This window comes from Balearica regulorum, chromosome 24, assembly GCF_011004875.1.
Source record: "Balearica regulorum gibbericeps isolate bBalReg1 chromosome 24, bBalReg1.pri, whole genome shotgun sequence".
Classification (NCBI taxonomy): domain Eukaryota; kingdom Metazoa; phylum Chordata; class Aves; order Gruiformes; family Gruidae; genus Balearica; species Balearica regulorum.
Window position 1 is genome coordinate 5,030,405 of NC_046207.1, and position 16,104 is coordinate 5,046,508.

Here is a 16,104-nt window from a genome sequence, read left to right on the forward strand (position 1 = left end):
GCAGGAAAATCCCCCCGGCTGCTCTGTGCCCCGCGAACACCCTACTCCCACCTCACGGGACAGGGACACTGCTCCTTCGGGGGTGGGATCCCACAGGGGATAGAGTCAGGGGACATCCCCGAGGACACGGGACCCCCAAAACGACCCATCGCCCGTGTGCCGGGGCTCCCGCACCGCCACCGGTGGCCCCGGGGTGTGCCGGAGGCGGGGGGGGGGGGGGGGGGCTGTGCCCTCCCCCGGGGCTGTGCCCGGCTCTGCCCCGGCTCTCGGTGATTTTCTCGGTGGAAAATTCCACCAAACGCAAAATTTCCCCCAGGGGAAGCGGGGGTTCGGCCCCCTCCCCCCCCAAACACCCCAAACACCCCAAACACCCCCCCCCCATCCCGGGCACAGGCTCCAGCCTGGGCGCTGCTCAGCAACCGGTGCTCGGCGCTGCATGTGCCACGGGGCAATGGAAGGCACCTCTCCCGGTCCCACCGGGGGACGGGGACACCCACACAGCCGGGTGTGGGTGGGTGGGTGGGTGTGGGTGTCCCATGCAGGGGGACAGTGGGGTCACCCATCCCCTCGGTGGCGCTGGGGCTGAGGAAGCCCCCCCCCCCTAAGGAGGAACGAGGAAGGGGGGAACCGGGAGCTGGCTCCGGCCCCCGGATCTCCCGGTGCTCCAACGGCTGCGGGTGGCCGCGGGCCAGCAGCCACCGCTCCAGCAAAATATTTACCCGAGTGGCACCGTGCCACGGAACAGCCTCCCGCCCGCCCGGCCCCCCGCGGCAAAGCACGGCAAAACCCGGCTCTGCGTGGCCAAAACCCGGCTCTGCGTGGCCAAAGCTCGGCTCTGCGTGGCCAAAACCCGGCTCTGCGTGGCCAAAACCCGGCTCTGCGTGGCCAAAGCTCGGCTTAGCACGGCAAACCCCGGTAAAGCTGGGCTCTGCTCAGCCGGGCTTAGTCCTGCGGCACAGCGGGGCCCATCACGGGTGGGGACAGCCCAGAGACGGGCACCGGCAGAGCCCGTGTCCCCGTGGAAGGGGACGGGGTGAGGAGGGGGTCCCCCCCGGTGCCGGGGGTCCTCGTGCCAGGCTCCGGAGCATCGTCCCGGTCGCTGTCCCCGTCCCATCACGGGACCCGAGTTGTTATGGCAACAGGTTCCCGGGCTCCTTCCCGCTGCCGTTCCCGTTCCTCCCACCCGCGAAGGCGTCGTGCGAGGGGGTGGCCGGGCCCCCTCCCTTCCCCTCGCTGCGGCAGCGGCAGCACCCGCAACCCCCCCGGGATCGGTACGCGCCGCCCGCGCCCGCACCCACGCAGCCTGCACCCGCGGGTGGCACCGGCAGATCGGTATATCGGGGTACCGCACCGGGCCCGGCACCCGGTACCGTGCTGGGGAGGAGATGCCATGCCCGAGCCCCCTCCGTGACACACGGCTCCGGGGCACACGCGTGCCGCACAGGGCACCCGGTTCCACGCCGGGTCACCCCATCCCGGCCCCGTGGGCATCCAGGCTGCTCCACGGCGCGCAGGGACAGAGCCACCCGTGTTTATGCCGTGCCGTGCCGTGCCCATCCCCGTGCCGGGCGGCGGGGGCTGCAGCTCCACGCAGCAGCGAATCCTCCTGCAGAAAGAGTAAAAATAGCAGCAGGTTCGGGGAAACGGCGCTCGCCGCCTCGGTCCCCCCCACCCCACCCACCCACCCACCCACCCGCGGGCACCGGAGGGGAACCGGAGCCTTCGCCCGCCGGCGGAAGGACGACGACGGGGCCGCGGGGCCGGGGACGGCGGGGACGCGGTGTCAGAGGGGCAGGGTGCTACGGGGATGGGGCGTCGGCGTGGACGGGACTTCGTGGGGACGGGGGACAGTGGGGACGGGACGTGGTGGGGATGGGGTAAACCGTGGGGACGGGGCACGGTAGGGTCGGAGCGTTTTGGGGACAGGAGGACACTGGGGACGGGAGCACCGTGGGGACGGGGTGTCGTGGGGACGGGGCACCGCGGGAACGAGCATCGTGGGGACAAGAGGACACCGGGACACCGGTTGCCCGGTCCGAAAGGTGAGGGGCGGGGGCGGGGGCGGGGCCATGGGGTGGGCGGGGCTCTGGCGGGGGGGGGGCAGTGGGTGCCAGGGTCCCCCCCCCCCCGGTGCCCCTCACCCTGGGTGTCTCCCTCCGGACACCTGGGTCCCCTGCTCGGCCCCGCAGGAGGGGATGCCCAGCGGGCTCCTTCTGGGGTCCCCCCCCTCTGCCGGGGTCCCCCGGGCTGTGCACCCCGATTCTCCCCCCCCCCCCCCGCACCCCAGGACCCATCGCGGGTGCAGGGGCCCCCGACCCCCCCCCCAGCTCAGCGCCTCCCCCCTCCACCCCCCCCCCCCCCCCCCGGAGCTGCAGCGGGGGCGTCCGGGTGGGGGCCGGTGCTCCCCCGGGCGCAGAGGAGGTGCCGGGAGTGGGAACACGCGTGGGAGCAGACGTGGGAGCAGGAAGGGGCGGCGGGCGGGGGCGGGGGGTGCGGAGGCCTTAACTCCTTCCCTGCTGGGAGCCCCCCCCCCCCCCCGCGAGTGACAACCTGGGGTGCTGCAGAGGGGAAGGGGGATCTGGGGGAGACCCCCTCCCCAAATGGGGCTTCATGGGGGGGGGCCTGGGGACCTGGCCACCCCCACGGTGGCACCCCACTGCCCTGCTGCCAACTGTTGCTGCCCAGAGCAGCACTGGGTGGGGCTGGCACCCCCTCAGTGCAATGGGGAAACTGAGGCACCGAGCGGCGCTGGCAGGACTGGGGGGCTGCAACACCAAAACCCCACCGCGACAGGGGGACTCTCACCCTGGCAGGATGGGGGGGTGGGCTGCAACCCCATAACCCCACCGTGACGAGGGGGGGCTGCAATCTCATGACCTCAGCACGATGGGGGGGGGTCCAACCCCAGCACGATGGGGCGGGGGGGGGGCTGTAACCCTGTATCCCTGGAAAGATGTGGGGGCTCCAACCCCAGTGTGAGGAGGGGACGTGTCCCCATGTCCCCAGCGGGACGGGGTGGCTTTGACCCCACACCCTCAGGAGGACGGGGGGGGGGAGCCGGTGACCCCGGCAGGGTGAGGAAGGGTCCCATCCCCGCACCCCAGTGGGGTGGGCAGGGGGCTGTGTCCCCCCTGTCCCCCTTGGCCTGGGCCTGGCCCCGGTGCCCTCGCCAACCCGGCTGTGCCCATCGGCGCTGCGGCACGCTGCCGGCAGATGTCATCCCCGGCGCGGCTGGCATGGCGGTGCCCGACGCTGGCATGGCGGTGCCCGACGCTGGCATGGCCGGGCTGGCACGGCCACCCCAGTGTTGGCACAACCGCGCGGCGAGCGCAGGTCTGGGCATGGGCTCAAGGGTTTTGGCACGGGGCAGCAGGAGCCGAGCCGTGGCTGGAGCCGTCCCGGTTGGCAGCTGCCGGCCGCCGGCCCATGCCAAGCCTCGCACCCACACCCCGGGGGTGCTCCCGGCCAGGGTGGGACCAGGGGCTGCCACGGGGGCTGGGGGCACTGGGGGGGGTCCTGGGACAACACCCCCAGGGTGGGCACCCACCTGGGCAGGGGGATGCACCGGCTCAGGGGGGTCCGTGCACACGGAGGCTGGTGCCAGGGTGGGGATAAAACCTTGGGGGGGGATATTGGGGGGGGGGGGTGCAAGCCGGCGGAGGGAGGGGATGCAGCGGTGAGACCAGGAGATGGGGGGCAGCCTGGGGGTCTCCTCTTGCTGGGGGATGTCATTGCTGGCCGTGCCTCAGTTTACCCACCTGTAGCAAATGCCCTCGGCAGTCCGAGGCCCCAGCTGCCCCCCTCCCCACGGAGGTGTGACCCCAGGGGACCCGAAAGCCCATCCTGGTGCCCCCATGGTGCCCTGCCAGGGTGGGCTGCAGGGGGGGGCTGCCATCCCCTCTCCCCCCACCCTGTCCCCACCGATGAGACCTTCCTGGGGAGGGGGCCCGGCCGGTGCCCAGCCGCCAGCACGGACCAGTTTGCTGCCTCCATTCCCAGAAGAAAGAATAAAGTTAAAACATCTGTTAATTTATAAACCAATTTAACCATGACTGGTTAATAAATAGCTACCAGCTGCCAACCCCCACCCTCCACCCAGGCGAGGGGCGTGCGGGGAGCCGGGGACGCGTAGCCGGCCGGGCTCGCCTGCTCTCCCCGAGGCCCCCCCGGTGTCATCGTCACTTGTCCCAGTGGGGTTGTCACCAGGGTCCCCGGGGGACGCTGCTGCCCAGAGGGCCGGGGTTTGCCGGGGAGAGCCCGGTGCTCACGGGGAGGGTGGCACGGCCACGGTGCCTGGCACAGGGGGGTCCCGGCAAAGGGGCTGTCAGGTGCAAATCCATAAGGGAGGGACGTATGGGCGAGCGTGACCTGGCTGGGGATGGTGCCCAGGTGGGGGGGGGTCTGCTCATGCAGGGGGGGACGGGGACGTGGGGACACGGGGCCCTGCAGGTGGGGGCTGCCCTGCTTCAGGGTGGGACGTTTCGGTGGGTGCTGGTGCGGTGGGAACCGGGGCTGGGGGTGTGCGCCTGAATGTGTGTGCATGCGTGTGCCAGGGCTGTGCATCTGTTTTCACAGGAATGTGTGCGCGTGTGTGTGTGTGTGCAGGTGTGTATGTGCCAGGGATGTGTGTGTGTGCATAGGAGTGTGTGTGTGCATGTGTTGTGCGCACAGGAGTGTGTGTGTGCGTGCATGCATGTATGTGCCAGGGATGTGCATGTGTGTGCATGCGTGTGTGTACGCAGGAGTGTATACACGTTTATGCGTGTGCATGTGTGTGCCAGGGATGTGCGTGTGTGTGCCAGGGAAGCGCACGTGTGCACAGGAGTGTGTGTGTCCATGGACAGGAGCATGTGTCCCCCCCACCCCAGCAGGGCCGGGTGCCGAGCGGGGACCCCCCATCTCTCCCTGGGGAGCTGCTGTCCCCACGGAGCCAGGGGATGGTGACGTGTCCCTTGGCGTGTGCCGGGCCTGACGTGGAGCATCCTCGGTGCACGTGGATCCAGGACGGATGTGGATGGAGAAGGGCCTGGCCCCGGCGCTGCGGCAAAACCAGGGATGACCACGGCGAAGAGGCCCCCACTTTGGCCCCCCCCCAAACCTCCCCCTCCCAGCCCCCCCGGCCCCTCTCCCTCACCGTGGGGCCGGAGGGTGCAGCAGGGTCACGGTACCCGGGCACGAGCCCCTTCCCGGCCGCGCGCGCCCCGACACGTGTCGCAATAGTAATGTAATTTGTACGTTAACAATGGGCAGCTTGAGGTTTATATTTAATTACAACGTTTGCACCAACCTGAACTCGCCCTTATTCATCAATAATGCATGGGTTTGTGTTTATCGCTGCTTAATTAATCTGTGCTTACGACAATTAAAGGCTTGCAAAATCCCCAAAGGTGGCGGCGGGGAGCGGCTGCGCGGTGCTGGCGAGGTCGCGGTGCCAGCGTGGTCGCGGTGCCAGCGTGGTCGTGGAGCCGGTGTGGCGGCAGCGGCCGGTAGGAGCCGGAGCAGCTGCAGAGCGGGGTGACCCCCCCCCCCCCCCCCAAGGTACCCACATCCTTGGGGGCCTCCCCGTGCCAGGAGGGGCCAGACACCTCCCGGGTGAGGGGAGAGCCCCCCGGGCGCGGGGTGCTGCAGTGGGGAGCACCGTGCACCCGCTCCCCAGGAGGACCCCACTCTCTGCCTCAGTTTCCCCAGGAGGAGACAGCTGGGACGACTGCAACCGCTGGGCACAGAGCCACGGCATCACCCCCCCCCCCCCAAAACCACCCCCATCCCTCCTCCCCGTCGCCTTTTTTCTTCATTTTCCCTTTTCCCTCCCTGTTCTCCATCCCCTCGCCCCCTCCCACGCACCAGGGCCAGAGGAGGGGGGGGGCCGGTGCCCCCCGAGCCGGGCAGCGCGGCCAGGCCGTGCCACGCCAGCTCTGCGCCTTTAAGCGCGGTGCGGCTGTCCCGGATCAGCCGGAGCGCCCATTAAAATTTTATGCGAAGTGTAAATGGGCCAGGTCTCCAGCTTCCCGCTCCCTCCGAATGATTTATTACTCGCAAATACCACAGAACTAATTAGTATAGTAATTAATTAATACGAATTTGCATATTTGCATGTGCAATTAGTGCAGTGGAGTGATTACTCTGAAAATGAGAAGTTGGGCTTGTCAGATGGTAGTGTGAACTGGAGTGGAAAAGCCTCGTGCAAATGAACCTGGGCGGCGGCGGCGGCGGCGGGCACGCGGCGGCACGCGGCGGAACCGGCCCCACGCCGCGCCACGCCGGGAGGGCACGAGGCCCCACGTGTGTGTGTGTGGGGGGGGGGGGCCTTGGCCCCGGGGACACCCCCCCCCCCCAGCCCTGGCCTGGCCCTGGGCCCCCACCATGGGGACCGCTCCATCCCTCGGCCATCTCCATGGCGACTCGCTGTGCCAGGCTCATCGTCATGGCAACGGGCCGGGCCACGCAGCCTCGCCATGGCGACTGTCGTCATCGGCGCCCTGTCGCCATGGAGATACCCCCCCTCCCCAAATCCGCTCCCTGCCGGTCCCCCCCACAATGGTTCGGGGTGTTGGGCTGGCGGCCCTGCTGCTCCCCGGGCTGGGGGTCCCCAAAGCCACCTGGGATGCAGGATGGGGGTCCCCGACATCCCCAAGGATGGGAGGCCCCAGAGCACCCCAGGATGGGGGCCAGGTCCCCAGAGTGCCTGACGCTGGGGGTCCCCCCATTGCGCTGGGGCTGGCAGGAACAGCTAAGCCCCATGATGGCAGCACCGGGCTGGATCAGACCCCAAGGGCTGGCGACCCAAGATCCCCCCAGAATGGGGGTCTGGCACCCCCACCCCCACAGCCCCTTTGCCTTTGCTCCTGGTGCCACCCCAGTCCCCCATCACCCATGGCCCCCGTGCCCGCCCTCCTGCTGAGGCCTGACACCACTCGGTGCATGTCTGGGAGGGCCACCAGCCGCCTCCACCCTGGTTTGGGGACGTCAGCGCAGAGGGGTGCGGGCAAGTGGGGCGAGGGGGCGATGGAGGGGCATGTGGCTGCGGCGGCCCCCGCTGCCCCCCGCACACCGCGTCCCCCCGCCATCGCGCCCCGCCGGCTCCCTGAAACGGGCCCAAGCGGACGCCATCTGCCACGGGGGGGGCCGGGGGCCGGTGCCAGCAGCGCTCGTTCAGCCGTGCCGTGCCGTGCTTACGCCGGTGGCACCGCCTGGCTGTGCACTGCCCCCCCCGCCCCCGTGCCCCCCCACTGTGGCCAGGGCAGCCATGGGGGGAATGCTGTGGCCACAGGGGGCCTCCTGTCTGCTCCTGGGGTCTTGTGACATCACAGACCAGTGGTTGTGATGTCATAGCTCATTGTGACCTCACCAGGGTGGCCTTCTGACCTCACCAGCAGCCAGCTCCGCTGGTGGTACAATGGCAGCCCCCTCTAACCCTGGGTCCCTGCCGGGGTCCCCCAGTCCCAGCACCCCCCATCCCCAAAGAGGCAGGGGCGAACCCTGCCACCACCGGGTGACAAAAGGGGCATGTGGGGGGGGACAAGACCCCTGGGGCCACCCGCTCTCCCGCCCCGGGACTCTCTGTCCTCAGCCCCGTCCGCAGCCGCGGCTCCGGCAGTTTCCCACCGGCCAATTCCCAGGGCGTCATTTTCCTAATTAACGCTGCGTGTCTTAAAAACCACATGACGAGTCTCTGGCCCATGAGCAGCGGGGTGGGGGGGACGACACATGGGTGGGGGGTCCAGCTGCCCCAGGGGCAGGATCTGGCCAGGGTGGGTGAAGTAGCCACGGCGGGGGCTTCGCTTGGCACCAGCACCACGGCCCTGGGGCCGGCACAGCATCTCCCCGTCCCCCTCTAGCAAAAGAAATGAGAGATTCACTAAAAGCCCCCCCCGCCCCCCTCCGCTGATCGCGGCTGAGTCAGGACCGCCCCTTTCCTCCCTCCATGCCTCAGTTTCCCTCCACCACCAGCTTCCTCCTCCCAGGCTCCCCAACCCCCCCATGACCCCACAGTCCCCACGGCAGGCACCCTTAGGGACACGGGGACGGGCAGGACACCCACACCCCCGTCCCGCAGAGACCCCCACCCACAGACGGGGCCCTGCTCACCCGGTGACTGGAATGTGCCCAGGGCCCGGTCCCACGAGGGAGAGCTGCTCCGGGGACCCACCCTGGGGCCGCTTCGTCCCCAAAGGCACCGGGGATGGGGACAGGGACGGGCTGGGCTCCCCCTCCTGCCGCTCTCCTCCCCTCGGCTGACATTCCCCGGCGGTGGCTCCGCCGCGCGTTAGCACATCCATCTCTCCCCAGCCTTCACCTCCCAGAAATATTGCAGCGCGGAGCTGGCTCCATCTGGCAGCGCGGCCCCCGCCTCCCCCCGCCGCCGCTTGCGGGGAGACGTCGGAGCCGGCTCCTCCGCTCGGGCCCCGGATGGCTCAGCCCAGCCGAGGGGGGACGGGGACCCCACTGTTGAGGGGGGCCAGGTCAGGTGCCCCCCCCCCCAGCCCACGCTGAGGAGGGATGACGCGGTCTCGACGAGGCAGCCGGCTGCGGTGCCGTGCACCAGCCCCACGCTGGGGATGCGGCAGCCGGCTGAGCCCCGGCAAACTCGCCCCATGCAGGGCCCCCAGAGCCGCCCTGGGCCCAGCTGGCTCCCAGCCGGGTCCCGGCACCACCCGGCGCCCACCTCCCAGCCCCGGCTCTGCCGGTGTCGACCCGTTTCCATGCCCCCGCCGTGTCCCTCCGGATGCCAAGTACCCCGGCACCAGCCTCCGGGATGGAGCCGTTGCTGCTCCAGGCAGGGTCCTCATCCCCATCCATCGCCTTCCTGCCGGAGGGAGGGGAAGGGACCCGGAGGATGAATTTTGGAGAAGGAACAAGCTTCATGCATCAGCCAAACGCCCTGCTGTGCCCGCCGGGCAGCGAGACCCCAGTGGACCTGGCTGGGATGGCCAGGGACTGGAGGTGGCGGTGCTGGGAAAGCCGGTCCCCGCACACGAGGACCAGCAGCAGGATGGGGACCGGAGCCCCGGGGTCAGCTCCCCCAGCCCCAACCTCCTGGGGCAGGAGAAACCCCCCACCCAGCCCCTGCACCCAAACACCAGCACCCAGCCCTGCCCCTGCTCCCACCCTGCTCCCCCCAGCCGTGCCGGGTCCCGGGTTCGCCCCGACCTCTCCTCCTCCGGCTGCCCAGGGCAGCCCCGTTTCCCCAGGGGCCAGGTCCTGCCGTGACGCCGGGAGCCCCACTCACCCGGGATGAACCCCCACCCCAGGCACCCCAGGACCAGGATGGGGCTGCCCCTGCCCCGCTCTGCCCCATGCCATCACCAGCCACGGCGGAGGGGATGGCACGGGCACAGCACAGGGATCCCCTCCTCCTGCCCACACCACGGCCGTGTCCTGGCACAGGCCGGCCGAGGGCCCCCGGCACTGCCCCGGCCCCGGCACAACGCAGCGGTTTGGGTTTTCATCTCCCTGCTCCCCTTTCATCTCCTCTCCCCGTTTCATGTCTCCACTTTCTTCTCCCTCCAAGCGCTGTGCATGCTGATGAGGCTCACGCCGGCGCCCACCCGTGCCGCTCACCGGCTGCTAATGAGGCTGTAACGGATGCACCGGGCCAGGGGCTCGCGGCTTCCCCCGTCCCCATCCCTGTTGCCACAAGGGCCAGCCCGGCCACTCACGCCGTGGCATCTCCTCAGCCTCGGGCAGCCCCGGTGCCCACACGGTGAGCCTGGTGCCGGGAACCGGGGCACCGTCGGCTTCGCTGCCCCGACGCCGGGGGTGCAGCTGGACCGGAGTGGGGTCGTGTCGCCCGTTGAGGGCTGGGGGTCCCCCGGCCTGGGAACCGAGGGCAGCGGAGTGGGGACTTACCCAGAGCTGGCAGGAACTGGCAGCGCTGGCGTGCCGCGGACACCGGGCAAGAGCGGGTTCCCCGGGCAAGAGCGATGCCCGCCCAGCACCCGCCTGCAAAATGAAAATGGCAACAACAGAGGGAGCCGAATGGTGCCGCAGGGAAGGGCTGCGATGCGCTGGGAGGCTGCTGGGGAATCGGTGCCCCGGTGTGGCACTGGCACCGGCACCGGCACCGGCACGGCCGGGATGGGCCCTGCCTCCCCGCGGGCCGGCTCCAGCCCAGGTGCCATCTGCTCGGCCGCAGCCATGAGTGACAGTCGGAGGGTTCGACAGCGGGAGCGTGCGGGGGGGACGCTTGCCACCGGTGGAGGCCCCTCTGTCACGTGCCAGCCCCGGCACCTGCACCGGGGGAGCGGGCAACGCTGCCGCTGGCACAGACCCGGCGGCAGGGCACGGCCAGCCCTTTGTCTGCGTGCGGGCACAGCCTCGGCCACCGCAGGCACCGTGTCCCCGCCGTCACCGTGCCACGGCTGCGCCGCCGTTGCCTGAGGTGCGTGGTCAGCACGTGCCGGTGTGTGGCACCCTGCACCCGCTGCCTCTTCCCCTGTCCGCACCCCTCAAGCCAGGCAGGTCCCGGCCCCCCCCCCCCCCCCGGGCTTGTTGGGACAGAGGGGATCCGGGACACCGGGACATCCCTGGCGCAGAGCTAGGGCCCACGGCTCGGCCACGACAGCTACAGCTGGGAGCGTGGCACGGGGTGATGGGCTGTGGCTCCCAGGGACGCAACGTGCCCGTTACGGGCTCCTCGGCCCCGCTGCTGCCCGCCGCCGGTTTGCAGGCACAAGGAAAACGGCAGCGGCGGTTTCTGACTGCACACGCGCTGTGGTGGGGATGGAGCTGGGGGCCGAGGGGTGACGGGGTGCTGCTGGGCCGGGCTGCGGGGCCGCGGTGGGTGAGGAGGCGCCCGGCAGACAAAGGCCTCGCTGGCTGCACCGCGGCATGGCCGGGCCTCCGCCACCACCACCGTGAGACCCACATCCACGGGGGGCTCGGGCCCCGCGTGCGTTGGGGAGGACGTGCACGTGCACGCAAGTGCGCGTATGTGTGTGCGCGTGTGTTCGTGTGTGTGCACACAGGAGCGTGCCGGAGGCTGGCTGCGTCTGTGCACAACGGGCTGTGCCGCGGGGTTGCAGAGAGAGGCTGGCACGGCAGTGCAGCGTGCCGGTGGGGACCGTGGGGCAGCGTGCCGCCGGAAGGGCCACCTGCCACCCACGCAGGGACCCACAGCTCCGCAGCCGCCGGCCTTCCCTGTGCCCACCCTGGCAGCCCCCTGCCCGCGCCAGTGCGGCAGAACCGGGCACCGGCACCACCACCGCCTCCCCTGGGCCCTGCCCGGCCGCAGCCCCCCAGCCCACGCCAGGCCCTCGGTGCCGCAGCCATCCCCGTTCGGCTGGTGGCTGAGGGTGGAGGTGGACCTGGGCAAGCCACCGCGGTATTTTGCGGCGAGCCGCAGATGCCAGCTCCCGGCAAGGGTCCCCGCAGCATCTCCCCCCTCGCCCCGGCGCTCGCCGGCTGCCCTCGGCACGCTCGGCCCGACCGGGATGGCCGGTCTCCCCTGCCGCCCTGCCGCTGGCTCCATTGTTCAGCCCGGCCCCGCCATCGCCTGCATCTCGCCCGGGTCCCATTTTGCGGCGTGTAGGCAGAGCTGTAGATTTGGAAGAGGTTTTTTTTTTTTTTTTTTCTTTTTTTCTTTTTTTTTTTTTTTTTTTTGAGTACAGAGTGACAGATGGCGAGTCCTCCTTCCCCAGAGAGACAAATCTCCCTGAATGCAAGCGCATGTCAATCATTAGCTCTCATGTGATAGCTCTCGCGCATGACGTGCCAACCATATGGCACTGGCAGCAGAGCTGGTACCCCCTTTGCTGGGTAGAGATGCCACTCTCGCCTCCTTTTGGATAGAGGACTGCAGGAGGCTGGAGCACCTCAAGGAACCGCGTCCCGGTCCCAGAAGATGCTGGGAACAATGAAATAAGAATTCCTCCGGTCCGCCCGAAGGTGAGTTATGTAAGAAGTGGAGGGCTGGGAGGGCAGCGGAGGAAACTTGAATGGAGAAAAGGCAACTTCCATGTTGATTTTGTTTCTCCGCCACGTCTCGCCCTTTTTTCCCCCATCTTTCGTTTTCCCTCGGCCCTCGGTTCTCCCGCTCTCCGCCGGCTCCGCCGATGGGGTTCCCCCCGCCCCGGAGCTCCCCCCCCTCCCCTCGCCCCCCCCGGGGTGGGGGTTGTTGGGGCTTCTTCCCCCCCCCCCGGGCCCCCCTTCCCCCCCCCCCCCCCCGCGGCTGGGCGCGCCCGGGGCGGTGCGGTCCCGGCGGGACGGAGCGGGCAGCGGCGGCCGAGCGGCATCAACGAAATCGGCGCGGAGCCGCCGCGCCGCCGCCCCCGGGGGCCCCGACCCGGCGGAGCCGCCTCCCCGCTCCCCCGCGGCGCCCCCGACCCCCGCCCCGGGCGGCGCCCCCCGCCCCGGCCCCGCCGCATCGCCCGGCCCCGGGGGCGACCCCGGCAGCGCCACCGCCCGTGACCCCCGCGCTCCCCACCGGGGAGGGGAAGGGGGGGGGGGGGGGGCCCGGCCGCTGCCGCCCCCGCCGCCCCCCGCCGCCCCCCGCCGCGCCGCCGTTTGATGCCGCCGCATTTTACGGGCCGCGCTCCGGTGGCCGCGGGGAGCCCCGGGGCGGGGGGGGGGCCTCGGGCGGGGCTGACCGGGCCGGAGGGGGTACGGGGGAGGGGTGGGGCGGCGGCCGCGCCTCGACGCTCCGGCCCCGGGACGGCGGTGTCGGAGCCACGGCCGGGGCCGCGCCGCGCCCGCGGCGGGGAAAAGTTGGAGGCGTCAAAGAGGGACCGGCGGCACCGGGCCCGGCCCGCGGGGCACCGGGCGGGGGGGGGGAACAACCGGGCGGGTCGGGGGCGGGTGGGGGGGGGGGCCGCCGCGGCGAGCGCCGGGGCCGGGGAGCGGGACGCGGGCGGCGGCCGCGGAGAGCCGGGGAGGTGGGGAGGGGGGGAACGTCGGGGGGGGGGGGGGGGGGCGTCGCCGCGCCCCGAGGAAGCCCCGGTGCCGCCGGGGTCGGGCGGCCGGGGCGGGCGGCGGCAGCGGGCGGCCCCGCGCCCAATTCGTTTTCGCCGCCCCCGGTGCCACGGAGCCGCTCCCGGGGAGCGCGGCCGGGGCTGGGGGGGGGGGGTGGGGTGTGGGTGGGTGGGTGGGGGTGGTGGGAGGGGGGCGGGGGGCGGCGGGGCCGCCGGTAACGCCTGGCTCTTTGCCCCCCGCTGCAGCCACCATGTTGACGCGACTTTTCAGCGAGCCCAGCCTGGTCCCCGAAGTACCGAAATTCGCCGGTTGGGCCGAGGAGTGCGAGGAGGATGCCCGCAGCGAGAAGGAGGAGCGGGCGGGGAAGGGCTGCTCCCTCCCCGAGGAGCCGCCCGAGGGTTCGCTGGGGGAGAGCAAGGAGGAAGGGGAGCTAGGAGGGGACGAGGAGGAGGAGGAGGAGGAGGAGGAAGGCTTGGAGGAGGCGGAGGGCGAGCGGCCCAAGAAGCGCGGCCCCAAGAAGCGCAAGATGACCAAGGCGCGGCTGGAGCGCTCCAAGCTGCGGCGGCAGAAGGCGAACGCCCGGGAGCGCAACCGCATGCACGACCTGAACGCGGCCCTGGACAACCTGCGGAAGGTGGTTCCCTGCTACTCCAAAACCCAAAAGCTCTCCAAAATCGAGACCCTTCGTTTAGCCAAGAACTACATCTGGGCTCTCTCCGAGATCCTGCGCTCGGGCAAACGGCCCGACCTGGTTTCCTACGTGCAGACTCTGTGCAAGGGGCTGTCGCAACCCACCACCAACCTGGTGGCCGGTTGTCTGCAGCTCAACTCCCGCAATTTCCTAACGGAGCAGGGGCAGGAGGGTGGCCGTTTCCACGGCCCCAACGCCTCCTTCGCCGTGCACCCCTATCCCTACCCCTGCTCGCGGCTGGCCGCGGCGCAGTGCCCGCCCGCCGCCGGTCCCGGTTCCCACGGGCTGAGGACACACAGCTACTGCGCCTCCGCCTACGAGAGCCTCTACGGCAACGCGTCCCCCGACTACAACAGCTCGGAATACGACGGTGGGCTCAGCCCCCCGCTCTGCATCAACGGCAACTTCTCCCTCAAGCAGGACTCTTCTTCTCCCGATCACGAGAAAAGCTACCACTACTCTATGCACTACTCGGCGCTGCCCGGCTCCCGGCCCGCCGGCCACAACCTGGTCTTCGGTTCGGCGGGGATGCGCGGGGGGGTCCACTCCGAGAACATCTTCCCCTACGACATGCACCTCCCGCACGAACGGGGCCCCATGTACGAGGAGCTCAACGCCTTCTTCCACAACTGACCCCCCCCCCCTCCCCACCACCACCACCTCCCCTCCGCCCCGAGCCCCCTCCTCAACCGGCCGCCCCGTCCCCGAGGCGGGGTGGGAGTGGGGGGGGACGGGGGACGGACACGACCGCGGCGGCCCCGCGGACCGGCCCCCCCGGGGCTCCGCCGTGGGCTTTGGTGCAATATGGGGACCCGGCCCCGGCGGTGGGTCCCCGCGCCCCGTGGGGACAAAGTGCTTTTTTGGGAGGATATCCCCTTTTCCTTAAATTATTATTATTATTGCTATTATTATTATTATTATTATTATTATTATTATTATTATTCCCCGAGGGGGGAGGCGCCCAGTGCGGCCCCGGCCCCCCCGGCCAGCGGCGGCAGCGCCCGGTGAAGCCTCCCCCGGCGCCCATCCCGTCCCGCTGTGTCGAGCCGCGTCGTTTCCTTTTTAATTCGTTTTAATTTCATTTTATATCTTTTTTTTTTCCCCCTCCCCTTTCCCCTCTCCCCTCATTTTGAGCCTTTTCTCCCCTCCGCCGCCGTGACACCCCCACCCCCCCCACCCCCCCCACCCACCCACCCACCCACACCCCCCCCCCCCCGGCATTGGACACCCGCTGCCCCGGCCCGTGGGAGCGAGAGGAACCCGCGCTGCGGCGCGGAGCGAAACTTTCCGAAGCAATAAAGAGGCGAAGGGAGGAACCCACATTTCTATCTATGCAAGCAGGCCCGGCCCGGCGGACGCTCAGAGATGCACTTTGCTTTGGGGGGGCCCCCGGCCCCGCTCCCGGTCCCGGGAGCTCCTCTCGCAGCGTGTGTGTCAGGACGTTTTTTTTACCTGTTTTAAAAAACTTGAAACGGAAAAAAAAAAAAAAAAAAAAAAAAAAAGGCGGAAAAAAAAAAAAAAAAGGGGAAAAAAAAATTTACAGAAAAGAATAATAATAAATCCTAATCCCGCGGAACCGTCCCGGTTTTCCCGAGCTGGCGGAGCCGGGGCCGGGCGCGGCAGGGCAGCCCGCAGCTATGCAAGCGGGGCTCCGGGGGAGGTGGCGGGGCTGCGCCCCCCCCCCCGCGGCGTCCGGGCCTGGCCCGTGTGTTTTCGCCCCGGTTTGTCGCATTCCTTCGGTCGGGAGACGCCGTAAAACCGAGATAACGTGCTTTTTTTTTTTTTTTCTTTTTCTTTTTTTTTTTTTTTTTGGAACCTGCCCGCACCACCTTCGAGAAACCAGCATTTTTAGAGACCAGGGAGGAGGAGGAGGATTTCTGAGAAATGTTTTCAAAACGAAAAAAAAAAAAAAAGTTTTGCAAAAAAAAAAAAAACCCGGGAAAAACAAAAAAAAGAGAAAAAAAAAAACCCACAAACGTTGTAGCAAAGGGGACCCGCCTGTCCGACACCAGAAGTGCTTTCGTGTTTCCGTTCCGTTTCATTTCGATTAATAAATATTTATGGCCAACGATATGCAAGAGCCCCCCCCGCGCCGGGAGCCGCTCCCCGCTCCCCCGGTTCCCCGGTCCCCGCCGCTGCGGACACTGTTTGGCGGCGGCGGAGCGCGGGGGCGCGGGGCCGGGGGGGGCCCGGCGATATTGCATGCATCGGCCCCCCCACCCCCCCCACCCCCCTCCCGGGGCCTCCCCCGGCCCCGCTGGACGTTCGCAGCCCGGTCCCCGCCGGGGCGGCCCCGCCAGGACTCGTCGGCCGTGACGAGCCGCCGCCGGTGCGATTCGCGGCGAACCTGTAATTACCGAGCGTCCTTCGACGGCGATTAATAAATATTCAATGTTGACTCCGCCGCCTTCGCCGCTTTCCTTCCGTCCCGGGGCACCGGGGGCACCGGCCCGATCCTCTCCCCGCGCCCGCCGCCGCCGCCGCTGCCGGGGCCGCCCCCGGTA

General features: G+C 69.4%; 1 protein-coding gene across 1 annotated transcript; it reads left to right on the forward strand.

Moving 5' to 3' along the window:
* Positions 1-11,696: 11,696 nt before the first annotated feature.
* Positions 11,697-14,754, forward strand: NEUROD2 (neuronal differentiation 2). Its single transcript, XM_075775021.1, has 2 exons — positions 11,697-11,886; positions 13,155-14,754. The coding sequence occupies exon 2, from the start codon at positions 13,160-13,162 to the stop codon at positions 14,231-14,233; it is 1,074 nt and encodes a 357-aa protein (XP_075631136.1). The 5' UTR covers positions 11,697-11,886; positions 13,155-13,159; the 3' UTR covers positions 14,234-14,754.
* Positions 14,755-16,104: the final 1,350 nt, after the last annotated feature.